Source organism: Musa acuminata, chromosome BXJ3-2 (genome assembly GCF_036884655.1).
Source record: "Musa acuminata AAA Group cultivar baxijiao chromosome BXJ3-2, Cavendish_Baxijiao_AAA, whole genome shotgun sequence".
NCBI classification, from domain to species: domain Eukaryota; kingdom Viridiplantae; phylum Streptophyta; class Magnoliopsida; order Zingiberales; family Musaceae; genus Musa; species Musa acuminata.
Window position 1 is genome coordinate 30112408 of NC_088350.1, and position 23935 is coordinate 30136342.

Consider the following 23935-nt stretch of genomic DNA (forward strand, 5'->3'; position numbering starts at 1 on the left):
TTGATTGATTGGGTAAGGGTTGTTGGTCTCATCCATGGACCAAATAGGCCCAAATGTAGTCTTTGTTGCCGGATCGTAATTGGGCTTCGATGGGCGAGACAGGCTTCTGCAGAGGGTTCGTCGAGCCCAACATAATCCCTTCTTCTTCCCCTTATATTTTCATTATAATGGATTTGTGGTGAAAATAAATTTTTAATTAGATATTAAAAAATAGAATTTTTAATAAAGATAACTAATATCTTCGATATATATATATATATAATAAAGTTGTATAATAATAATAATAATAATAATAACTACTTCATTAAATTATTGCCGGCTATGACGACGACTAAGAATATACCAAAGTCATTAATTCCAAGATAATTATATAAATGATACAAAACAAAAATATAATAAGGCTCTGGCCAAGTCAACTACTGGCTTCCGGTAGAAGAATCACATGAGGCCGGTTTCCATGCCCCTTTGCTTGAAGAGAGAACACAATTAGATAACCAAACATCACAGATCACTGATACAGGTTAAACACAAGTTGTAATAGATCAAGTAGGCCCATTTTTAATCATAATAACTAAGTAATTGTTGGTATTTAATTGTTGTGAGGAGACAAAAGTAGGGATCTACCAACAGTGAAGACAAAGAGAGTGGATGTTACCATCTACCTTACATTTTGTTTCTGTATGCATGCATGCATGCATGCACACTGAAAGATCTCATCACATGAGGACTCTACAGGACTTCAAAGCCCGAGAATGGAATTTATATACATACACTCGCATCCATTCATATAAATCTCAACAAAAATACGTACAGGAAACACCACTTTGCATAGGCTCCTTCCTCTTCCTTGGCCCACCAGCAGAAGGCGTCGTCCCCGGCGGCGCAGAGACTTCCACAGCTTACAGTATTGGAGAGTTTTCAATGTAATAGGTAAGCCATTAACATCTCAGTGACTTTCACTTCTTGGCTGTTTTCTCTAATTTATTGCAGTTCACATCAATCGTAGTATTTGTTGAATTCATCCGGTAGCATCTCTTTGTCTAAATTAGTTGCTTGACAAGCAATACGCTCGTCTTCTTCGACGTCCACTCTCTGAGAGACTCCAGGCTGTTCTCTATTTTTCTGCTTGAAATTTATATACACGCATTATTTGATGCATACATAGGAACAGATACTTCTGCATGTGCATCAGCTTTGGTTTGAAGGGTACTATACCTCCTCTTGATACAAGTATAATGTTGAGATAGCGTGGAACAATGAACTCATAAGATGAGAGCTGGGGAATATGTGTGTCCAGCTTTGCCCTTGAGGAACAGTATGCAGAATTGGGAGGACCACATAGGAAGGGATATATAAACTATGGTTCAAAGTCGTGTAGCATGCCAACACTGAGTATATAAAGCAGATAGAGGCAACTTCCAGTTCCATAGCAGGCTTTTCGAGAGAAGAAGATAGAGATGAGGCGATCCGAGAGCTTTAGCCATCTGAAACCATGGAAGCTCAGCCAGGCTGCCCTCTTCGGATGCCTTCTGATCATGACAGTGATCCTTGTTTGTCTCATCAAATCTGGTTCTAACACCATCGTTACATGTAAGTCCATGTACTATGTATCAGATGCTGCTTCTTCTTCTTCTTCTTCTTCTTCTTCTTCATATATGCTGCTGTTTAATTACACCACCCAGTTTCAATTCGCAGTGAATTTGCAGCTATCCAGCTATTCGAATATGGCTTTGCCCATGGAGGAGGAACTGAAGACTGGAGGACAAGGTCAGCCATCATTTTTCTCTTCATGATCTCTGAACTTGGATCTGATGTTAATCTAAGAGGACATATATAAATATATAAATAACTAAATAAATAAATATATCTATATATGTTGATCCAAATTATAGCTTTTGATTCTTCTTGGGAGTACATAAGGAGATATGGATGCGGTTAGCATTTCCAGTGGTCGGAACAGTTCTAAAAAATCTAAGTTGCACCTCGATGGAAATCCATTTGATTTTTTATATACATCGTTGAGCAGTCTAGTTGAAAGCGAAAAAGGTGGTAGAAGCATCTTGCGCATGTTTCATGGTTCTGAGTGCAGAGAATAAAAGACATCACCTTGGTGATCCATTAGGATGAACTCTTCATTGTACGTAGAACAGAGAGAGAGAGAGAGAGAGAGAGAGAGAGCAATATTTGAGGTTATACATTCCATGATCTTAAAGCTAGTTGAGCCCTCGCTGTGTTTTGAATGCGATAGTTAAGTTGTCACCATTAGATGTTGGTGGTACGTCATTTGGTGCATGGTCGAAATGTAAAGATGAGAAATGGTCCATCTGCCAGCCATTCGACTCCTTGGGATGGCGTCTTAACTTCACTTAGATCCCACAAAAAATATGTATATAACAGCAGACATGCCTTCTACAAGTTTGCTAGCTAGAGATTCCTCTTCTGCTGACTATCTTTGTCATTGCTACAAACCCTAGCTGTATATCTGCCCTACAAATGCCTCGGTGTGTGATTGGTTCAGGTTTTTTCTTTGAAGCACAATGAAGAGGATTTGGATATCATCCTGTTATCACGTCAACGTCTTTCTTGAGCTTTTGACGATAACCTAAGAATTATTCCATTACTAAGATATATTATAGTCACTATCACGTGACATTCTGAGCTATTATAACCATGACAAATTTCTTATTCATTGATGTATATGTCGAAGCGACAGTATCACAAGGCAATGCTATATATATACATATATGAATATAACACACACACACACAAACAAGAGATAAGAAGGTGGTCTCTTTCATGAAGGAATCAAGAGATTGCTACAACCCAGCTGTACCGTACATGTTCCTTTCAGAAAAGGAAACAAAGCCGTCTAATAATACATATCACTTACACGCCAGCCAACTCTTGCATTAGCAAGCAAGCGTTCTAAATATGTATGAACTGTAGGAAACTCTTCTTCTTAGCTGTGTTATCTAAAGATGCACGCAAAGATAACCCATGTACTCACTAGTCTCGTCAGCTTAGCGTTCTAATTAAGAGTCTACACATGCTCTGCTTGGGATTAAAGGTGCAAATCGCGGGGTGTTCGACAGAATTCCTCTCATCTAGTTTGCAGTAAGGCCATGCCAATCCGTGACCTATCCTTTACGCACTAATGGCACATGGATTTCGAAGCATGATGACTCCATGCTACCTTTATTAGTTGATTAAGAGATGAAGGTTTGAACACTTGGAACTGCTCGCAGAAGTTGACCTGTTTGGTTGCTTTTGAATTGGGAACATGCTTAATGATTGAAGATGAAGATAAAGTTTGGCTGGAGTTGCGACTCGGATCAGGTCATCTTAATTTCCATCTGCTGGAGTTGCACAACAAGCAGGTGCAGATTTGGGGCAGAGAGTTAGAGTAGGAAAGGGATTGGGCTTATTCTGGAAATCTGGCAGTTCTATTTGTACATGTATTAATAGAGGCTGTTCTTAGTTATCTATGGAGTTTACTCTAAGATGCACTTGATACAGGTGGATTACCAAGTACACCTGCTTCATTTGAGGAAGCACAGCTAAGCGATGAGTCACTTCAAGGAGGTGAGTGCTATTTGTATTCATCGAGTGAAGGTGAATCTCCAGCTTAGAGTAATTAGACTTGAACGGCAGGTAAAGAAGCAGCAATACTTCCACATGCACTGAAGGAAAAGCAAGATAAGAAAGAAGCACATGAAGGTAAAGCAACAATTCATTACACCGAAATAGGTCGTCGACCAATCGGCAAGTTGGTTGATTCTGTCTATGGCGCATTAAATGCAGATGCAGCAACAAGCTTAACCTCGACAACAATGGAAGATAAGGAGTTGGATGAACCGGCTACAGGTGGTGGGTGCAAACATTTCACTTCGTCTTCAGGAGTTGACATATCTACGGTGGTAAAGAATAAGCCTGTAAAGTTATTTCTGCAGGCAATCAAACAGTGACACTGCAACTTCAGCATGAAGACAAGCATGGTGGTGGTGACTCAAATAAAGGTTAGTGTAATCCCTTTGCTGTAAATCGAGCATAATTTATACACATCTGTATCGTGTTATGTCAGTAAAACCTATACTAACATCTACACAGATTGGACAGTGATAAAATTGCCTCCTGTTCCGAAGGAAAAGCAGAGAGAAGAAGAGACAACAGCTGGTTTGTGCTCTGTGATGGCTGGCAATATTAAGAGAATTACCAGTATAAAATCGTCTGTTGTGTGATGCTGCTAATATTAATTTAAACTATCAATCATGACTCTTGAGTGTTTCTTGTTGGTAAATCTTCTGATCAAGGAGTGGCATCACGGTTTCCTCTGTTCTAATGCAGAGAGATTGATCAAGGAGAGCAGAGTGGTGTGTGATTTCACGGCACCAAGATCAGATATCTGCTCGATGGATGGCGATGTTAGAGTTCTTGGCAGATCATCCATCATCATGTTGGCTTCGCCACCTACGGATCGATCTCCGACAGAGAACACGACATGGAAGATCAGACCGTATCCGAGGAAGTGGGAATCGACCATGGAGCTTATCAAGGAGCTCACCGTGACAGTAGCAGCTGAGCCTGAGAAGGCCCCTCGCTGCATGATAAACCACGGCGTCCCCGCCGTGTTCTTCTCCACCGGTGGGTTCGTCGGCAACTACTTCCACGACTTCACCGATGTGATCATCCCCCTCTTCATGATGGCTCGCCGATTCAACGGAGAGGTTCAGCTCGTCGTCACCGACTTCAACTACCAGTTCATGGCTAAGTATCAGCAGATCCTGAGGCACCTCTCCCACTACCCGGCCATCAACTTGGACGCAGACGATCGAGTTCATTGCTTCCCCCATGCACACGTGGGTCTTCACAGCCACAGAGCGCTGGGCATCGATGCCTCGAAATCTCCAAATGGGATATCCATGAGCGACTTCAGAGACTTCCTGAGGAAGTGCTTCTCGCTCAAGAGAAAGTACAGCGAGGGGATCGATCTGCAGTCGAGGAGGAAACCAAGGTTGCTGCTAATTCTTCGGAGAGGATCGCGGTCCTTCGTCAACGAAAGGCAGGTGATGAGGATGGTGAAAGGGCTCGGGTTCAAGCTGATCACGGCCGGGCCTGAGGAGACGAAGAACATCTCCCGCTTCGCGCAGATGGTGAACTCGGTGGATGTGTTGATGGGGATCCACGGGGCTGGGCTCACGAACATGGTCTTCCTTCCTTCGAATGCGACACTGGTTCAGATCATTCCTTGCTGTGATCTGGCGAAAGGGTGCAGATACATCTTCGCAGAGCCAGCTCCGGACATGGGAATAAGATACGTGGAGTACGAGATAAGAGTGGAGGAGAGCTCCCTGATAGAGAAGTACCCCAGGGATGATGTTTTGTTCAGGGACCCCCTTTCGATTCAGAAGCAACTAGGATTCAATGCATTCTGGAACATATTTCTGAACCAGCAAAAGGTAAAGCTCGATGTGCGTAGGTTTAGGAGTATCTTATCAGGAGTACTTCGGTCCATCAAACACTAGATTTAGAGAGATTGCATGAGAATCCTGCCTTTACCTGTGTTTCTTGTAGTAATTCATTGACTCCATTGGAAAAATGTACTCACTCAGAATAAGCAAGTCCATGAATGAAAATTGCAGCAAAATGATTCTTGTTTACATTTTCAGTAATCAGCAGCTGAGCTGCTTCCAGTGAACCATCTTATAATGGAAGTGCATAACAATTTGCTGAGCTCTGAAGGATCTGACTAAATCGCTTGTATATCTTTGGGCAGGGATTGCAGCAACCAGGAAGAAAGCGAAGTTTGTGGAGGTCTTCGTTGGAGATGCAGGTGAGGCCTCGATCCATCAGGATGGAGATGATGGACATGGAAATGAAGATTCTCGATGGCTTTCTTCTCTTCTTCGTCGTCGTTTGGTTTTGGAATGTAGCGGGGAGGAGGTTTCGGTTCTTTTGGTCGCGTGTGCTGTGATCTGCTGACCTGAGTTGGAATGTTGCATGACCTTTTGCAAGGGTTAATCTTTGATTGGCAGCTTTTATTCTTTTCCTATTTAGATCTCTTTTTATCAAAAAGTTCTTTTTTTTTCTCTGCAAATCTGTAGATAATAAAATCATTCAATTTTTTTTTCTGAACTGAAACAATGTAAATCAATAAACTAATAGAATGAAGCCATTTCGAGGGCCATTCCAATACCATTCCCCTTGATTTCTCAAAGCCACCTGCATATTATGAACCATGAAATTTCTGGCTACAGGGAAAAGACCAGTATGATGTAAATCCTTAACAATGAGGGGTTGTTTAGGCAACATCATTTCAAGAATCCAACCGTCGATGTTAAACAGGAAACAACTTCAGGAAACTTTTATAGCAAACAAATGAAGAACATCAAGGTGAAATGCACATTTTGATACAGAGTTGAACCTTTGGATTTGTTTCCATTATATCTGGCACAAATTCCATCTTTCATATGAATGTGAAGTATCATGTTCAGCTGCTGAATTCTTCCAGTGCTGAAATGTTTCGAACTTTTCCTCGCAACCTTTATAGAGGCAGAGAACGGTTTTATGTTGCGCATTCTGAAGTAACATTCCTCGAGAAGCTTCAATTATCATTGGCACTTCTTTTCTTTACAGGTATATTGGTGTCATATATTGCCTTCATTATGACACTTGCGACTGTGAAGCTTCACATAATTGGTCACCAACTCTACAATTTGTTTGGTGCCGGTAGGCTCGGACGATATGTGGCTGAGACTGCATGTGAATGGAAGGACTTCATTTACATATTCTCTGCTTGAGATGAAGAGGCAGATAATATTCGCCGAGTTGCCTGCAATGTTATTTAGCAAATTTGATCTCTTTCTTGATTAAAATAAAAATGAAAGAAAATTGCACGATTAGGTTCCAAAGCATATCGGTAGCCACAAAGGCGAACAAGTACCTGTCGGCGACGGGAGTGATGAAACGTTGTTAATGTTCCAGCAATAAAAAAGATGGGTACAAGTATTCCAGCAGTCCTCAACACCAGCAGCTTTGTTTTAGATATGCAACATTTAAAAGTTATTCAGAGCTTCAGAAGCTAGGAATTACAGAAATACATTTGGAAGTTTGTTTTATTAGAGCTTTACTGAGAATAGAGTAAATGAGTACTGCTCAGCTCCACTGATTATGAGAGGAAGAGTATGGCGAAGAACCAAAAGAATCATGAACTGGATAAAAAGAAGTATCACTAATTAGATCAAAGTGCATCTACAAAGCAAAAACATCGTCTTACAAACGAGAAAGGAACTCACGATTATGGTGACTGACCGACAACAAATTGCGCTTCTTAACCTTGAAACTAATTGGTCATAATAATTTGACTCAATGACACCAGATGGAACCACTGTTAGAATCTGGGGATCATGAAGGTCCTGACTGGATACATCCCAGCTTCCCCTGAGAGTGTGTCTAAAGTAAAGGATCTTTGAAAGAATGGCCTGATTTATTGCCTAGATAAGTTACACAACAAATGCGACCACACATATTGAAGATACCTGAAGTTCATCGGAGCTCTCCCATAATGAAACAACTTTGGCAGAGCGGTATATCCTGGCTTGAATTGCTGAATATAAGTAGAGAAAGTTTCATATATGACAGTACAATCTGCTCCATAAAAGACTACATGGCTTCCACGCTACATCCACATGCATGTGTAGGTGAACAATGAGCCTATGACGGCCCACGCTACATCCACTGAGCTGTTCTCTTAACTTCAGTGTGCATGTTACTCAACTAATCAACATGGAAGAAGTAGCATGTTGAGATTAAAAGATAACTTTAGAAATTTGACGACAAACCTGGAGGCATATCTCACACATTGTGTTTCCTTTCTCATTGCACCACCGCTGAATGCATACCCGATGAGCATACTGCAAGCCAAAAACAAAATATAATTCAATTATCCTATTATAAGATTTGATGATCTTTTGCTGGAGTCAATTACAACCTTGAAATGGCATCAGAAGCAGTGTTGTGGTGCTGAAAATGCAAACTAGACTCCATTAAAAGTGATACTTTCCAAAGTTCACCTGAAAATACTGATCAAGTTGTCTAATAATAAGTGTATCCTAATAAAAATGAATTGCTAGTGTCTTTGCTCAATGTAGCTCTATGTGTAGTACTCCTAGTTAAACTTGACAGTTAATTCAGTGATCATTTCGAGGGAACTCACGTAGTACATTTACATATTTGAAACCCAAATCTACATCAGAATTTGAAATGTAAGCTTAAACTGGAATATGTTTATGGATGTCCATGGACGGGTAAATGATGCTGCTATTTTCAACACTAATTGTGCATCCTCTTCACTGCATCACTATTTACTCGGCGGAATAAGATTACTCACAAGTTGGATGTCATTTTATTTCGGAAAGGAAAAGTGCATGTGAAGGAGGGAGAGAGCGCAAAGTTTCACAGATTGTGTTGTGAAAAGCAAGGTACAAAGCAGCAGCCCTGTGATGATCTACCAGGAAGACGGATCTCAAAGATGTATCATGACAAGGAGACTCTATGGACTGGGTACAATGAGAAGAGCATCTATTTGATTAGGAATTAGTCTTGAAGAATGATCTTTAAGGCAAATTAGGAATTTGCAGTTCACCTTCAAGCTGCCACAGCATGAGCAAGGGATCTCCATGTTGGAATCATGGTCATCCTCTTGGCAGATTCTGCACTCCACCAGCTTCCCTGAGGGTGTCCGGTGCCCAACAGACGTATCCGGGGTAGAATTACTGCCAAGGTCACCCGATGAGGCAGAATCGGCAGCTATTTGGGCTTGTTTCCCGTTTCCAATTGCAGCCTCAAGCGTCGACTCAGTGAGCAAATGGTCCACAAGCAGAGCAAGATGGTCGCCCATTGTTCTGGAATCTAAAATGTGATGAGGATGAAGAAATACAATAACCATAGCTTCGCATATCGAAAGAAACTTACCAAGGTTAAAAGGGACCTGTTTGAGGAAAGCGATCTGCTCTACCGTGAAGAATTAAGCTGCAAGAACGACAAAATGCCATTATCGAAGCAGAAAAAGTACGCCGAGCTTAATCAAAACCTGCTTACAGCACTAAAAGCGTGTGATTTCATTAGCAAAATCCGAAACCATAAGATCTACGCACAGGCAAACCATAAGCATGAGAAAGATGCCGCCTTTATCAACATAGACGGCAGGAATTAAACCAAGCTTTCATAGCAATCACAAAAGCAAACACAGATAGGCCACTACAAAGAAGAAACCATATGGAAAGAATGGAGAAAGCAAGAACCTTGGCGAAATAGGAGCAAGCCGGAATGGCTAACGGCGAAAGGTGGCAGCTTTCCTGCGGCTTCCGAAGGCACTCGCTCTTCCCTCCCTCGAGAGAGAGAAATAGGCCAAGGAAAACCCGAGTAGGAGAAGGGAAGGAGGAGAAGGCTTAGAAGGTGGGATTTGGATGAAGAAAGAGAAACCTGAGAAGAGGAGGCAACAGAGGAAGAGGCAGGGGGGGTATTTGTGCTGGAAGCAAGAGATGGAGTGGGGTGAAGGTGTTCGTAAAGTACCCCAACCAGCAATTTCTAATTCAAAAAGTTCCCTTTCATGTCATGCATGCTTTGGGTATGCCAAAGATTCCAAACACTGTTGTAATTAGCTACAACAGTGCAAAATTCTACGATGGATTTGACACTTCAAATAAAGATTCAGTTAGCCAAAGTCATTCCTTGGTCGCATGATGTTTTTTAGGCTATCTAATTAGTCAAAATTAACCAAACGTTTGTTAAGCAAAATGGTGTGTTAGGACAGGGGAGATCACCAAAGTCACAAACTGCGCCATTGCATGCATTATGGTGGAAAGTTGATGCGGTTGGGTTGCCTACTCTCATCGTGGACTTGTGTGATGAAGAGTTCATTCTGCTGCGTTGTTGAGCTTCCTCTTGTCTGATGAGTTTGGCTGACATGCATCATTAAATTCGATTGGCTTAGCTCCAAGCTTCCATAGTTTGAGGACCACACTAAGCTTAGCTGCTCCATTCGAAAATATTTTCTGCATCACATTACTCATTAACGCGTGCGCACCTCTTTTATTTCCTACTTCTTAGAGCAAATCATTCACCATACAGATAAACTTAGATGCATCCCATTGTTGGGTTAGTACTCATTAGGTATTAGTTTTCTTAGTATAACAACAAAAAACAAGCAAAAGATATGTAGACGGCGCAGCACGTCTCCCTTTGGACTTTGAACGTTCCACCACCAATAAAAAGCAGCTTTCTTCTGCCCTGTTATCATGCAGCGTGCGCCACTGCAAGACACAGTCGTCTTCTTGTGCTTACGATCTTGGAATCTTGAAAGTACAGGAATTCCAATATCCATGTTTTACGACAAGAAAGATAGTATACGCAGGCGTGCACCACACCGTCACAAACAACAAGCACACGGCAAGGGAACGCAATGAGATACGCAACATGGGCGTGACATATCCATTCCTCGTTTATCTTCTTACCCGGATCTGTTGCTTCAAAGGCGGAAGATTGCCACCTTTGATCACAAGCAATGGCGGCCTCCTCTTCCTCGCTCGCTTCCTTGCCTTTGTCTTCGCTAAATTCTTCCCTTGAAAGACCCCGCCTCCATGAGAAGAGGAGATCATCAATCGTGGTCGTTTCTGGTTGTAGTAAGGATACCGACAACGTGGGCGAGAACATGGTCGTGCTGAGGAAGAGGATATACGTGCTGAAGATGGCGGAGGAGAAGTACGAGGAACCGTCGGGGTGGATGGAGTGGGAGAGGCGGTGGGGATGGTGCAGGGGTTGCTGCTGAGCTGCAGGCCTTGCATGTGGTTGGCATGCATGGCGATGGTGGCGTTGAGCTTGCCCACGGTGGCGCTGCTGGTGGTGCTCTGTGCTTGAACAGACGACGGGATGGGATGTGCTGGTCACATAGCAGTTGAACATTCTAGAAGATTGATGGATCATCTAGAACTCTCTAGAACTCCATCCGGGCTTTGGATCGATCAAGTCCATGCAAATCATACGGCTCTCGTCGATATAAAGCCCACCCGTCGCTGCTATGTATAAGAGCCCTGAAGGCGCGCCACCAGAAATTTGATCGCCACCTCCCCTTCTGCCTCCTTCACCCATCACAGAGCTCCCGCCCACCGTTCTATCGGTATTATTCCGATGGCACAGATTGCCGTTCTCCGCGACACGCTCGCGGGCCACACGGACATGGTGACGGCGATCGCCGTCTCCGCTTATTACTCCCCCATCGTGGTCTCCTCCTGCCGTGACAAGTCCGTCCTCATCTGAATAATCAAGGACGACGGCACCGTCGTCCCCCACCGCCGACTCACGGGACATTCACATTTCGTCGAGGACGTGGGTCACCGCCGACACACCGGCGACGTCCGCTTCCGGGATGTCGCCACCGGATCCATCACCTCGCGCTTCGTGGGTCACACAAAGGATGTCCTCTCGGTTACCATCTCCCCCGACAACCGCCAGATCGTTTCGGGGGGGCGCGACCGCACCATCAAGGTCTGGAATTCGCTCGGCGAGTGCAAGTGCACGATTGAGGGTGCCGACGCCCACACCGAGTGGGTCAGCTGCGTCCGTTTCAGCCACAACTTCCACAAACTGGTCCTCGTGTCCGGCTCCTGGGATCGGACGGTCAAGGTGTGGAACTTCACCAAGCGCAAGCTCATGTACACGCTGGTGGGCCACACAGGCTACGTCAACGCCGTGGCTGTCAACCCCGACGGCACAATGTGCGCGAGCGGCGGCAAGGACACCCTCGTCTTGCAATGGGAGCTCGCCATCGGGGCGAAGGTCCACGAGTTCAACGCCGGCTCCATCATCCACGCGATTTGCTTCAGCCCCCGCTGGTACTGGCTGTGCGTCGCGTCGGAGAACGACAACTGTATCTGGGACCTCGCCGAGAAGACTCTGCTCCAGGTTCTCAAGCCGGAGACGGCCGTCGGCAGGAAAAAGGTCCTCGACTGGTACTTGATATGTTTGCCCTTCTCCAAATTTAGCGATCAGCTGTTCGTTTACATGCATAAAGCATTTGGTTCCTCCGATAAACGATGCCTATAAAGACTTTTGTGCTGATTTATGCATGGAATTAACCGATTCTTGATCTTGCCGATGATATACAATAATGTACCAGCCTCAGTCTTCATCATTCATTTAATGCGTTTACGAATTGTGCTTTCAGTAAGTGTTACCGAATTCCAAACCAAAAGGTAGATCAAGAAAATATAAATTAGATTGCAGAATTGACCATCTGAACATTAAAAATCCAGTGATGGTAATTCATCTTGATCTACAGACAAGTGTTCACTGTTGCTGCATCTAATGGCTTTCTTTTTGTTGGCGCGATGCTGGCAGAGACCCTTCTGCACCAGCTTAACCTGGAGCAGTAATGGCCTCACGCTGTATTCTGGATACAAGGATGGCACAATCAGATTTTGGGGCTTTTCTCCTGCTTAGATAGTGGCACTTTGGCTGCGCAAGGTAGAACTTTGATATCTTCGATTCGTTTAGCTGATCGATCGGCAGATCTCGTTATGGACAGGATATATGATTTGCAAACTCTCTATCTTGGGTGCGATGAAGCTGATTCCATCTGCATCCGCAACATTCCCCTATTCAAACAGCGCAGCACTTCACGGCGTTGTAAATTGGGAGAAGTGAGTGACTGCTGCTTGAATTCTCGTCATGTCAGTAAGTGTGCAAGATGTAATTGCATGGCAATATCCAGCCAATTGTGCTTTTGATTTGCCTGCTGACAACCATCTCTGGGCGCGAATCCTTCCCCAATTCGGGCTGTCCATTGGTAAAGAAAGAAGATTGTAATTTGCGGATCAACGAGAAAAAACAAAAACCCTGTTTTGGCCTCAGATATTGCCATCCGAAATCAAAGAAAACAGACAAAAAAACCCCTCAGATGTCTCTTCATCTCCACACAAAGCACAGCATTTAGGCGCTGCATTCAGGAATTGGAACGATAGAAGATTCATTCATCACAGGAGCGATTTCGTACCACCATCCACATATCCTAAATTCTACCTCGATGACTCAATATCGACAAAGCTCGAACAGAAACATTGAATCCGGTTAGGGTTCGTAACTCAACTTTATCCCAATAATAGCAAAAGCCAATATTACCATCGCATAAAATAGGTAGAAGAAGCGAGAATGCGTTTTACTCAGCCGCCGCGCCGCTTCTCCTCGTAGAGCGAAACAATGGAGACGGTAGGAACGGAGAGGCGGCGATAGGGTTTTTATGCAACTCTCGCCGACAACTCGGCCCTAAAGTAGAGATGGGCTCGAACGCAGCCCAAGAATTAGCCCAAGACCACTTGGGAATGACAAAATCACATAACGGTTTCACATGGCGAAGAGCTTAAAGAAAACCTAATCTTGTAGTAGTCTTGAAAGGTATCGGAGGCGAAGTGGCGACAAGGAGGAGGACCAACTTGCTCCCTTTTAGTCATCATGTGACAGTGAGTAGATACCTTCCGCGAAGAACCTTCCTACCTTTCAAACAGTGCCATGAACCTTAGATAGGGCTTTCCCTCCCCCCCCCTTGAAACTTGGGACGACGCTCTGCTCTGCGCTTGCAGCTAATTGCTGTAGGTATATATGAACATATGGTGCTCTATGCTTGTGATCATGTGACGAGTCCGAGTAAGGTCAAGCACCGATATCATAAATGCAAAAAAGCGAATGTAATGTCGTGTCCGAGTTGCGTCCTTCACAGTAAAAAGTAATTAAAGAGAAGAACCAAGTGTCACTTGTTGTGAAGGGGATCGGGGCAAGTTGGCACTCGTCGCTTGCTTTCATGGACGCTGGAAGTCGTTTCCGGCGGCGTCGGTCTTCTCCCTATCATAGTCATCTTCTCCCGTGCTCCTTCGGCGCCGATCCTCGGACCAAGTATTGGAGTCGCGATTGCTGGGCAGCCACAGGCGAAGCAGACGAAGATGGCGTATAGTACTGTCACCAAGCAGAAGAAGCCAAGCCTTCTCCGCTTCTCCCTTCTCTCGTCTCTCGTTGGAGGCATCGATCATAAGGCAGCGAGCTTCTATTGAAAGCTCGAGAGAGCGAGAGAGAGGGAGAGTTATTGAAGTCACAGAAAGAATGGGCTGGACATTTAGCAGTGTGTTTGGTGGTATCAACCACATGCAGAACGGTGTTTGTTGCCTTCTCCTTTCTTTTCTCTTCTCCATTGATTCGAAATGCATGGCTCTGATAACAAAGGGCCCATAACACAGCTTTACATGTGGAGTCACATGTCTCATCTTGTCTCAAATTCGACACAGGCATATCAAGATCCGAGAACATAATTGGATTTGAAGAACAACTAATGATTGTGTCTTATTGTAATCAAGCGTAGGTGTTGTTCTCATGACGAAGGACACAGATTTGGTTTTACCTCGGCAATTATTTGAGGGTGCAGAAGGAAGGCACGAGCTGGGCAGCCTTCGCCTCTCCGGGCGACTGGCAATGCTTATCGAGATAGTCATTCTAAACTGAGCTCTAAAGACCATCTGTCCTTCTGAAAGCCGACACTGCCACACACCCCTTTCTCCCTCAAGTTGGAACCTTGTGGTTTCCTCTTCAGCCCTTTCCCTCTGACGCTCGTTGCCATCTTGTGCTCCTCCTCCTCTACTTCTCTCTCATGTCTGCCTTCTTCACCTCTCCACAAATCCATATGCATGTAAGCAGCATCTTTTTGCTTCCTGCAATCTCTTACACGACAATGTTAGCTGAAACATGCATATGCTCTATCCACTTCAGTTTTGGTCTTCTTCGTCCGATTGGCTGTCATTTCGATCAAAAATCTGCTACGGGAATTGATCATCTACAACGAACTGTGCATTGATATAGTGATCAGGAATTGTTGTTGTCTAGCTTCAGAATAAATTACACTGTTCTTAATGCAAATCTGCAACAAAAATACCAAGTCTTTTCCAACAGAGAAATGGCTCTCCTCATTCCACGCTTGGTGTGTACGCACAATGAAGGCAGAATGTCAACCAATCCAACCGTTGACTAGACCTAAAATACTTACCAAATTCGGTATCATCCGACACTTGCAATTCGTTGACCCAACAACACCCTATATTAGTCGTACGACGAAGCAAATATATACGTACCCGAGCAAGGTTGACATATCATATTAATGGAGTGACAGCATGCATGTGGAACAGTGGCATGGCTAGCACACGCTCGTTACTTACGATCATCGCTTACCAAGGCATGAGTTAATGTTGAGAATTCCATGTACAGAACTAAACAATATATACTTTCTAATAATAATAAATTATTTTCTTTTTGGTGAAAGCGAAATTTGATTTCAGGAGCTTATGATAATTTAACTAATTTTTTACCAATTAGAATAGTTGATCCTTTAATGAATGGACTTCATACACCACTAACATATCAAGAATTCATTATTTCATCGATCCAACTATGTGATGCATCCAACCTACCTTTGTGATGAAGCATGTGCTGTACCTAATAGAATAAGACCTAACAAATGGTCCTGCCACATTAAATACTTACTCTCCCCTTCTCTTCTTCTTCTTCCTCTGACCCAATAAATAATGTGTCACGGACTCTTTTGTTCAAGACAATAATAAAAGCTGCATGATCCATCCAACGATGGCATTATTCTCTATTCAACTCCATCATTTAACCTTACTATATGCCCACCTGACCTGACCTGGCTAAGGGAATAATAACCTCTTGGACGTGACACATCAATATCACACTTGAGGGAATATTTTGTATGCTTGTTAGGTCATTGGACATATGGTATATAAGCATGACACATGAGGAAATATGATAGTATATATTATTGACTCACTGAAGTGAACTTCAGCTAGTAAGTTTCTATCGCATATATTCGTATTATAATAAAAAAAAATCAAAACTAGATGGTTAGAATCATGTTGAGTTTACTCCCGATACAATCTTTTGACCGATCACACGAAATAATTCTTGATAAAATGTTTTCTCATCCAATCAAAATTATTTTTCTCCTCCGATTATAACAATACTATAAGATAGACCATGTTTTACCATTAAGATTGGGTCCGATAAAGATAGATTATAAATTAAATTAGATTTTAACTAAAATTATACTTCTCGATTGTCTTATTATTATTATTTTTATCCTAAGTTATACCACGATGGAGATGGATGACTCTTAATTAGTTCGATTAAATGAAAGCTATTTTGAAGTCATGCACTGAGTGCATACCATGTTTTAACATCTCAAACATGATGTGAGTAAATCTTATTTGTTTCTAATGAATGAGGCTGTGCAATATAAGATGTTGCTTGTTGTGACCACACGCCTTCTTCTTGAATTAATCTTTCACACTGACATTGTTGTTTTATATTCCATCACGTCATTCCTTGCGAGGATGGATGTCCAATGAATCCTTTTCAAGTTGTGGCATTAGAGAAATCAAACTTTCTTATTTTCATCAACCAAAATGGAAAAAGAAGACGTTTTTGGTCTATTTAGATTGTGTAAGTTATACTAAGATTATCCAACTAAAATGAAAAAAATTAAACTTTCTTATGGATGTAAGTTGTACTTTTGAAGTGTCATATGTATGAAAATAATCATCCAGAGAGGTTTGTTTTCTAACTTAATCCCTTCAACATTTAAGTTAATAACCTAAGATAAATTTATTATTTGTAACTATATTAAAAGTAAATTTTTATATCTAATCATAAAAGGATAAAATATTCTATGAGGAAGTAGTCCTCAATCGTCTCTAATAACATCCTCTACTTTTTCTCCATATAATCTATAAAAAAAAAGAAGATAATATGTATAGATACTTATACACACAAGCAAGCTAGTTGAGGGTCAACCTGTCTTTCCCATATCATATGTCAGATAATAAATATATATATATATAACATATTTTAAAGCCATATGCGATGAGATAATATTTCCAGCTAATAAGGATAAAGCTATACAAATCACACCTACATACATACCCCCATATGGAAGGATGTTGGAATCGTGCAACTAATTGTAGGGAAGCACACAAACATAACATAACAGGAAATGTTATTAAGCATGAACATGCATCTTCTTCTTATACTTGTAGCACAAAGAAACCAAAACCCATTGGAACATCAAGATATGATTGTGATCTACGACTGTTGCGTGACTCTCAACGCAGTCTCAGCCGCAGATCCTCTGGACACCCCTCGGAGAACCAGGCCGTCCCCTCCCCGTTCTGTCGTATTACTGGTCCACGTCCACCGGCTGCTCCCCGTGCTGTCGGTTCGAACCCAAGAGTGAGGTCCAGCTCATCAGCATCGTCCTCCTGCACCGTCTCTTCCGGCAGCTTTCCCTCCGCCTCGGTCTGATGCATCCCCTCAGCGAACGGGTCAGAACTTGGCGAGGAGGGTGGCCTCAGGGCGTTAGCGGAGCGCTTGAACCGGACCCGGGAGTTGGCCGTCGCCTTGTGGAGGTCGCAGTTGGCCCCGTCGCCGTTGTCAGAGGGGATCCTTGTCATGTAGCGGATGTCGTACGGCTTGGGGGCGGTCGCGTCAGCTGGGAAACGGGTGGCTGGCTCGCCCCTCAGCAGCACGGACTCGACGGCGGCCTGGCAGACCCGCCAGCTGCCGGACCAGAGCAAGCCGACGGAGCCGTAGACGGGGTCAATAATCCTCCCGCAGGCCTCGTATAACAGCGACCGGTAAATAGCTGAAGGAAGCCGAACCACCACGACAAGAAACACATAATTCAACCCTTTCCGTGACGTGCATGCATGGCATCTGTCCGTGCGCAAGAGACGGAAACGCTAGATGCGTACCAGGGCGTAGATGAGGGGGACCGGCGTTTATGAGGTTGATGAGGCCGGCACGGCCGTAGAACTTGGCGAGGAAGACGGTGGCGTTTGCCTGGGCTTCGGGGCTCCTTATCCACTGAAGGCAAGGGCGGATGGTGCAGCCATCGCTGCACCCTTTCCGGAGGACCCGACACCCATTGCAACTCATCTTCACCTTGCCTCGATGCCGATCAGATCGGGAACAACACAGTAGTGTTAGAAGGAAGGAGAGCAGTACGGAGAAGAAGGGAAGCAATGGGGATATGTTATAAGGCCGAGAGAGGGTGGCAAAGCCAGCAGTTTGGAGAAGAGTGGGAAAGCGGTTTCCTACTCCATCTTGCTGTTGGAGTTCGTAGACTATAATACAAGAATATGCACCTTCTTGATTACTACTTCCCTATACATATATAGAAGAATCGCAAGAACTTCTAAATTAAGTATTGCAACTTGGAGGACTCAGAATCTAATCACCCACAAAACCTTGGTTTGACCGAGCATAGCATTGTTTCGAAAATCCACTGACCCAAACGTTGACTCCATCTCTACCTTGGATTCTTCACCTCGGATTAAAATCCTAGCCACTGGTCTCATTTGCCTTCAACATACGTCGCAATGATACGGAGAACATTGCCTTATCAATATGCTTTCTACAAGTTTTTTTAAATCAACCAGAAGAAGTGTGAGAGAGAGAGAGAGGAGAGAGAGAGAAAGAGAGAGAGAGAGAGAGAGAGAGAGAGACGTGTTTAAACCCGCGTGTGGTTTGCGCGGCGCTGTGGGCGGAGCCCCAAAAAGAAATCATTTCTGGACTTGCTTTTGGTATTTTATTGTTCCTTTATGTTTGGGCACAACATTTCTTGTGACTCCACTTGGCTTCTGATGTCATAATTCTGATGCATGAACAAGATGGAAAATACCAACTGCGCTCATGGCTTTCCTAATCGGAAGGATTTCCATCTGTCATTAAATTCCATCAGCAGTAAAGAAATCATGTGCATGATGAAATAGAAGGTTCTATTGATGTAGATTAAAGATAAAAAGACAAGCTAGGTTAGGAGAAACCAGCACCCGTAAGCAGAGACTTAGGAACACCCACGTACTACGTACTGCCTCTCTTAGCATGTACTACGCTGCATGTGAGACGAGACCGAGTCAACAGGTTTCGTGTTCCATAGTACCATGAGGCCTCCGTGCCGCAACTCGTATCCATCGTTGTTTGAGTCATACCATGAGACCGAGTCAAACTCGGAAGCATAGCTGAGTCAACTCCCGTAGCCCGTGCAGCATAACCGATGCTGTGGAGATACATAGTCTATAGATTGACTTGGGTTGCTCAATCGAAAGGACAGGTCATCGGTTGATGCTCGAGTCAACCTCCTTAAAATGAGAATATGTTGTAACAAGTTATTAAGTGCTGTAATTTACTACTGACGCATTAAATTAGTAGTAGCACAATGGTAGTAGAGTCCAAATTGCTTTGAGTTCATCCAATCCTGTACGATCTTCCAATTACCTTATAAATGATTTGATCTGTGAAGACTATTAGTCTCTGTTGTCACCCATCCAAAACCCCGACTTGTGATAGGTGGAAAGCCATAAGACCCATGTAAGCCGTCCGTAAGCTCATTCCTTATAGGTGTAGTTGAATGGTGATTGAAGATCGGGTGCAATGATCCATCTGCTTCCAATTTGTAATTGGTTTTGCTGTTGGATTTAGTGATCACAAGGATATTTAGATCATAATTAATTTGCGAAAGGATATTTATCAAGGCCTCCACGCCACCTGGCACTTTCTGGTGCTATCCACGTGGCAGCAGGTGAAGGACCTTTGGGCTGAAGCAGTGCGACACTTTAGACCTGGACGAAGCGACGAACTAGCCTCTACCTTGTTTGGCGCCGTACAGGTTGGCGTTAGACACTCTAGAGCCGTTTCGCAAAGCTTTAGATAGAGTCGGACGGCTCGACCCGAGCGACGCCACACGAGCTAACACAGTATGATACCTTAAGACTCATACGAAGTGACCCTCAGCCTCTGCCTTGTTCAGCATCGTATAGGTCGACACCGAACACTCCGGAGTCATGTCGCAATGCTTAAGACAGCATCGCACGACCTGACTCGAGTGACGTCACATGAGCTGACATAGTACGACACCTCAGACCCGGGCAAGGCGACCCCCAGCCTCCACCTCGTTTGGCGTTGAACACCCTATAACCGTTCTACAAAACTCGAGACGATGTCGCATGGCCCAACCCAAGCAACACTATAATTTAGTATCGTTTCATGCTATTCCGTTTATGCCATGAGAGGCTTCCCTTCCTCCCTCTCGTATGCTCGTATGGGCTCAGCCTTCGTCTTCACGATAATTTACTATCGTTTCTATCTCCATGTAATGGGTGAAAATGATGAAGAGTAAAAGATGAGGGAAACAAGTAGTGGGGGGACGATACGAGTAAGGCAATTAAACAATAGAACAAAGGTTAGAGATAATATCTTTTTTATAGAAATAAGATATATTTCATAAAAATAAAACGAGACTTTATGAAAAAGAAAAAAATTAAGATTTTTTTTGCAAGAAATTTATTAAAAAAAACTTATATTTGTACCTAGAAAATATACTGATTCAATAATATATTGATTCTCCCGTATGATGTCATAGTATCGTTCATGCGAACGTCACATGATACGTGAAGGCAATATATTAAATAGGTCCATCATGGCCCATATTATGAAATGCCACGTAGTGGCCAACTTGATGTGTACATTCTTCTTTTAGTGGATCGAAAGGACCCAAGTAATGGCTTCCGCGTGTTAACCTCACACTTTTCTGTTTTTATTTTTTTTTCAGTTAATTCGATATATACGGGTGAATTCTCATAAAAAAATTCTGTAACTTTGAGAATATTCCGGATAACGCTGTAACTTTTTTTTTTTCATAGCATCTTTACTTTTCAAAATGATTATTTTATCTTTATCGATTATTACTTTTTGTCCCGATCACCTTTACTTTGTCGTCCCCCTTTACAGTCCCCCCTCACCTCTCGCTTGTGATCGACGACGAGGATGCACCCTCTCCTTCCTCGTCAGCGATTGATGATGAAGAGAGGGTGCAAGGAGACTGTGGGTGAGGGTAGGTCACCCCCCCTTCCTCGCCCTCAATTGACAATAAAGGGTGTTACAAGTAACTTGCAACAAAGGTTGCGCCTTCGTTAATGAGCAAGTCCAATGAAGGTGAAGGTATCACTCTTATTGAGGAAGAAGATATCATACTAGACAAAGAAGGAGAGTCACGAAGGCTATACCTCAGTCACTTAGTAGTTTTGACGGAGGAACTTACTTAAAATTAAGAGTGGCCGACGAGCAAAGGTTGGTTCAGGAGGGGTAAAATCATCTTTTCATGTGATTATGGGTGTTTTACATGATATTCTAAAAATTAAATTTTATTTCGAGGATTATATATATATATATATATATATATATATATATATATATATATATATATATATATATATATATATATATATTGAGTGGCCCACTTGGAACCCTTGAATCGGGAGTCTCCTCACCGGCCACAACCCCGAGGCGAACGTTAATTAGCTACACCCTTCCTCTTCTCCCCACTGGCGGTGTCCCGACCCCGCGAGAACCGGATCCTGTCACCGCCCACCAGCCGAGAGCGATGATCTCTGCCGAGACCGCCTCCCGGCCGCCAGATTCCGCGACGGCGGCCGCGACGCCGCCCTGCGCCTTGTTCAAGACGTGGGGAAGCCAGCGGCTCCTCCCCTTCGTAAACGCGAGCGGCAAGGGCAAGACCGCCGTTGCGGAGGCGGAGGGGGCGTCCATGAGGAACCCAGCGTGCGGTGACGACGCGGGGCTCGATCAGGTGAGGGAGAAGCTCTTGGTTCACCTCCGGGAGGCGGCGGACCGGATGAAGTTCGTGGTCCCCTCACCGCCTCCCCCGCCGCAACAACCCAAGGACGGGAGGCCGTGGAACCTGAGGGCTCGGCGGGGGCGGCCCAGGGTTCCGACAGAAATTGAGCAGCATCTTGGGGGGTCACCGTCGCCCGCGGTAGAGAGGAGGGCGGCACGGGCGAGGCCGGCGGAGTCGGACCGTCCCAGGTTCTCGATCTCTCTCTCGAGGGAGGAGATCGAGGAGGACATCTACGCGGTGACCGGATGCAGGGCTCGCCGCCGGCCCCGAAAGCGGCCCCGAGTCGTCCAAAAGCAGCTCGACGTGAGTCTCCTCACCCCATCCCCCCCATCGTTTCTCGCTACCTCTCCACCCGAAAACCCTAGTTTGCCGGAAAAGCTTCGATCTCATTTCTTATGGTGTCGTTCTTCGTCTCCTGATAACAGGGTCTGTTTCCCGGCGCATGGCTGTCGGAGATCACCGTCGACTCGTATCGGGTCCCGGAGTAGCCTTTTGCGGGAGGTAAGAATACCTGCGGTGACGTGAATCAGTCAACCAAAGATTCTCGATTTGCCTCACACGGCAATTGGGTTCGAACAGTAAGCAATCCAAAAGAGCCTTTTGGCTAATTCTTTTACTCGCAAAAGGTGAGAGGGAATTCGGTTGCACTGTCATTGTGGTGTGGTGTGTTGTGTTTGAAAGCATCCCCTGCTTCTAATTTGTAGCTACAGATCTGGAAACAATTATTGATGCCACCCAGATTAGTTTATTTTATGTATGAGCTAATAATACTTAGCATGGTGGGCAGTTTCTTTCCAGGGGTCGTATAATTGCAGGAATAAATGTGTCTCGAGTTTGGTTGCTTCATAGTTTTAATACCCCCCCGTCCTTTGTCTGTGTGTTTTGGCAGTACCTTCTTTGCTCAATTCATAAGACATGGAAGCAAGATTTGGCGTTGAGATCGGCACCATGGAAAAGGGTTGGGGTAATTAATTGGTGGAAAATTCCATTGAAGGTGTTTCCAAATTTCTCTTTTGGCATGTACAATTTGTCTCTAAATGAAACGAATCATGGGAAGGGGGTGAATGAAATGATTTCTTTTTTCTAGTGGTGCTGGGTGTTCCTGAATAGCTTGAGCTGGATTCCTTTTATGTGTACCACATTCCATATGGATTGTGCATGAATCATTAATAAAATGATGTCGGAATGTGAATATTAATAATGTTGGGCTCAAATTCCACGGATTCATAATACATAGAATCTACGTATAAACAATCCCAAGAAGAAGCACGAGACAGTTTTGATGTTGACCATCGAAGGGGGATGAATCAGGGATAAACATGAGGTTGACTACTGCGTTGACTTTGGAAGGTCAAGGTAGGACGTGGTGGAGTTGGATCGCACTAGCCTTGCAATAAAGCCAGCGATTGCTTCGTATTTTCCGTCGTTAAGGTGGAATCGAGCCATAAAGCGAGAGTGACGACGATACCCTCGACAGCTTTATTTCCTTTGTTTGATTTGGTGCGTAATGAATGAATCATGGGAAGGGGGGAAGCACCGAAGTCTGCTGCTTACTCGTTTGACAGGTAGATCAAAGGAATCGAATCGAAGTCAATGATTCACGTTGCTAGATAAACTCTCTGATTTGGTGGAATCATGAAAATGGAGTGAGTGAGTCTGCACTAGTAAAAATATTATTCGGTAGACCAACGAGGCTTGTCATCATGCTAAAAGGTTGAGCATATGTCAGATAGGTATTGGCTCGGTCTTCGTAATTTACGTCTTGGCTTGTGTGGATAGCACGACAGGTGATGCCTTCCGAGTGGGTCTGTTGATGTGGAAGTGCCAATGTCTTCCGTGGAGAGGTGTTTTGTTCTGGGAGTGAACATAAATCACGTATTAGATGTCTTCCTTATCAATGTTGCAAACGAAGCAAGGCTAGTGGCATTAGGGCTTCTTCACCACCATCACAATGGGAGTAGGTTTACAGGTGGGTTGGGACACCCTTAGCTTCCATTACATCATCTTGCATCATTGAGTGCGTCCGAGTCCCACGTCCCGATTTCCCATTGCATAGCCTCCGTCGACATCCACAAGATGGCAACAGATGGCAGCATATCTAAGACACTTGTTTTGAGCTTCGAGCCATCCAAGCCATGA

At 44.0% G+C, this 23935-nt stretch overlaps 4 protein-coding genes, 1 long non-coding RNA gene and 1 pseudogene across 15 annotated transcripts; 3 read left to right on the forward strand and 3 right to left on the reverse strand.

Moving 5' to 3' along the window:
* The first annotated feature begins 1294 nt into the window (after positions 1-1294).
* LOC135583532 (alpha-1,3-arabinosyltransferase XAT2-like) lies at positions 1295-6072 on the forward strand. 8 transcript variants are annotated; one of them, XM_065137969.1, is made up of 9 exons: positions 1295-1590; positions 1696-1767; positions 3517-3582; positions 3652-3717; positions 3802-3864; positions 3951-4016; positions 4108-4215; positions 4345-5456; positions 5774-6072. In XM_065137969.1, exons 1-9 carry the CDS (start codon positions 1458-1460, stop codon positions 5969-5971), a joined length of 1884 nt encoding a protein of 627 aa, XP_064994041.1. In that variant the 5' UTR covers positions 1295-1457; the 3' UTR covers positions 5972-6072. The 8 variants fall into 8 exon arrangements, with proteins under 8 accessions (XP_064994041.1, XP_064994043.1, XP_064994040.1 ...); XM_065137971.1 differs by having other exon boundaries at positions 4117-4215; XM_065137968.1 differs by having other exon boundaries at positions 1296-1590; positions 3802-3867.
* A 116-nt stretch (positions 6073-6188) lies between these two features.
* On the reverse strand, positions 6189-9528 carry LOC103975539 (uncharacterized). Of its 4 annotated transcripts, none has more exons than XR_010494137.1 (9): positions 9300-9528; positions 8971-9027; positions 8642-8900; positions 7839-7910; positions 7536-7603; positions 7293-7437; positions 7150-7208; positions 6941-7030; positions 6189-6829 (listed from the first exon to the last, which is right to left on the reverse strand). XR_010494137.1 is itself a non-coding variant. In XM_065137978.1 (9 exons), exons 3-9 carry the CDS (start codon positions 8894-8896, stop codon positions 6779-6781), a joined length of 762 nt encoding a protein of 253 aa, XP_064994050.1. In that variant the 5' UTR covers positions 8897-8900; positions 8987-9027; positions 9300-9528; the 3' UTR covers positions 6189-6778. The 4 variants fall into 4 exon arrangements, 3 of the variants coding, with proteins under 3 accessions (XP_064994050.1, XP_064994049.1, XP_009388797.1); XM_065137978.1 differs by having other exon boundaries at positions 7128-7208; positions 8987-9027; XM_065137977.1 differs by having other exon boundaries at positions 7128-7208; positions 8642-8907.
* A 1299-nt stretch (positions 9529-10827) lies between these two features.
* LOC135630789 (small ribosomal subunit protein RACK1-like) lies at positions 10828-12495 on the forward strand (annotated as a pseudogene).
* LOC135630790 (uncharacterized) lies at positions 12250-14436 on the reverse strand. The gene is made up of 2 exons (XR_010494138.1): positions 13174-14436; positions 12250-12831 (listed from the first exon to the last, which is right to left on the reverse strand). It is a non-coding gene; the product is annotated as an uncharacterized LOC135630790 (long non-coding RNA).
* Positions 14437-17084: 2648 nt separating this feature from the next.
* On the reverse strand, positions 17085-18179 carry LOC135630917 (LOB domain-containing protein 40-like). The gene is made up of 2 exons (XM_065138219.1): positions 17856-18179; positions 17085-17746 (listed from the first exon to the last, which is right to left on the reverse strand). The coding sequence occupies exons 1-2, from the start codon at positions 18037-18039 to the stop codon at positions 17208-17210; spliced, it is 723 nt and encodes a 240-aa protein (XP_064994291.1). The 5' UTR covers positions 18040-18179; the 3' UTR covers positions 17085-17207.
* Positions 18180-21406: 3227 nt separating this feature from the next.
* Positions 21407-22642, forward strand: LOC135631317 (uncharacterized). The gene is made up of 2 exons (XM_065138876.1): positions 21407-22099; positions 22222-22642. The coding sequence occupies exons 1-2, from the start codon at positions 21545-21547 to the stop codon at positions 22282-22284; spliced, it is 618 nt and encodes a 205-aa protein (XP_064994948.1). The 5' UTR covers positions 21407-21544; the 3' UTR covers positions 22285-22642.
* The last annotated feature ends 1293 nt before the right edge of the window (positions 22643-23935 follow it).

Bases quoted from the DNA above. Each gene is read 5' to 3' on its own strand.
- LOC135583532 (XM_065137968.1), top strand. From the start codon at position 1,458: ATGAGGCGATCCGAGAGCTTTAGCCATCTGAAACCATGGAAGCTCAGC. The intron at 1,591-1,695 runs GTAAGTCCATGT...TTCAATTCGCAG, and splicing joins TTCTAACACCATCGTTACAT to TGAATTTGCAGCTATCCAGC. The intron at 4,017-4,107 runs GTTAGTGTAATC...ACATCTACACAG, and splicing joins TGGTGGTGACTCAAATAAAG to ATTGGACAGTGATAAAATTG.
- LOC103975539 (XM_065137978.1), bottom strand. From the start codon at position 8,896: ATGGGCGACCATCTTGCTCTGCTTGTGGACCATTTGCTCACTGAGTCG. The intron at 7,438-7,535 runs GTATCTTCAATA...ACACACTCTCAG, and splicing joins AGAGCTCCGATGAACTTCAG to GGGAAGCTGGGATGTATCCA. The intron at 7,209-7,292 runs GTGAGTTCCTTT...CTTTTTATCCAG, and splicing joins GTCGGTCAGTCACCATAATC to TTCATGATTCTTTTGGTTCT.
- LOC135630917 (XM_065138219.1), bottom strand. From the start codon at position 18,039: ATGAGTTGCAATGGGTGTCGGGTCCTCCGGAAAGGGTGCAGCGATGGC. The intron at 17,747-17,855 runs GTACGCATCTAG...GGCTTCCTTCAG, and splicing joins TCCCCCTCATCTACGCCCTG to CTATTTACCGGTCGCTGTTA.
- LOC135631317 (XM_065138876.1), top strand. From the start codon at position 21,545: ATGATCTCTGCCGAGACCGCCTCCCGGCCGCCAGATTCCGCGACGGCG. The intron at 22,100-22,221 runs GTGAGTCTCCTC...TCCTGATAACAG, and splicing joins TCGTCCAAAAGCAGCTCGAC to GGTCTGTTTCCCGGCGCATG.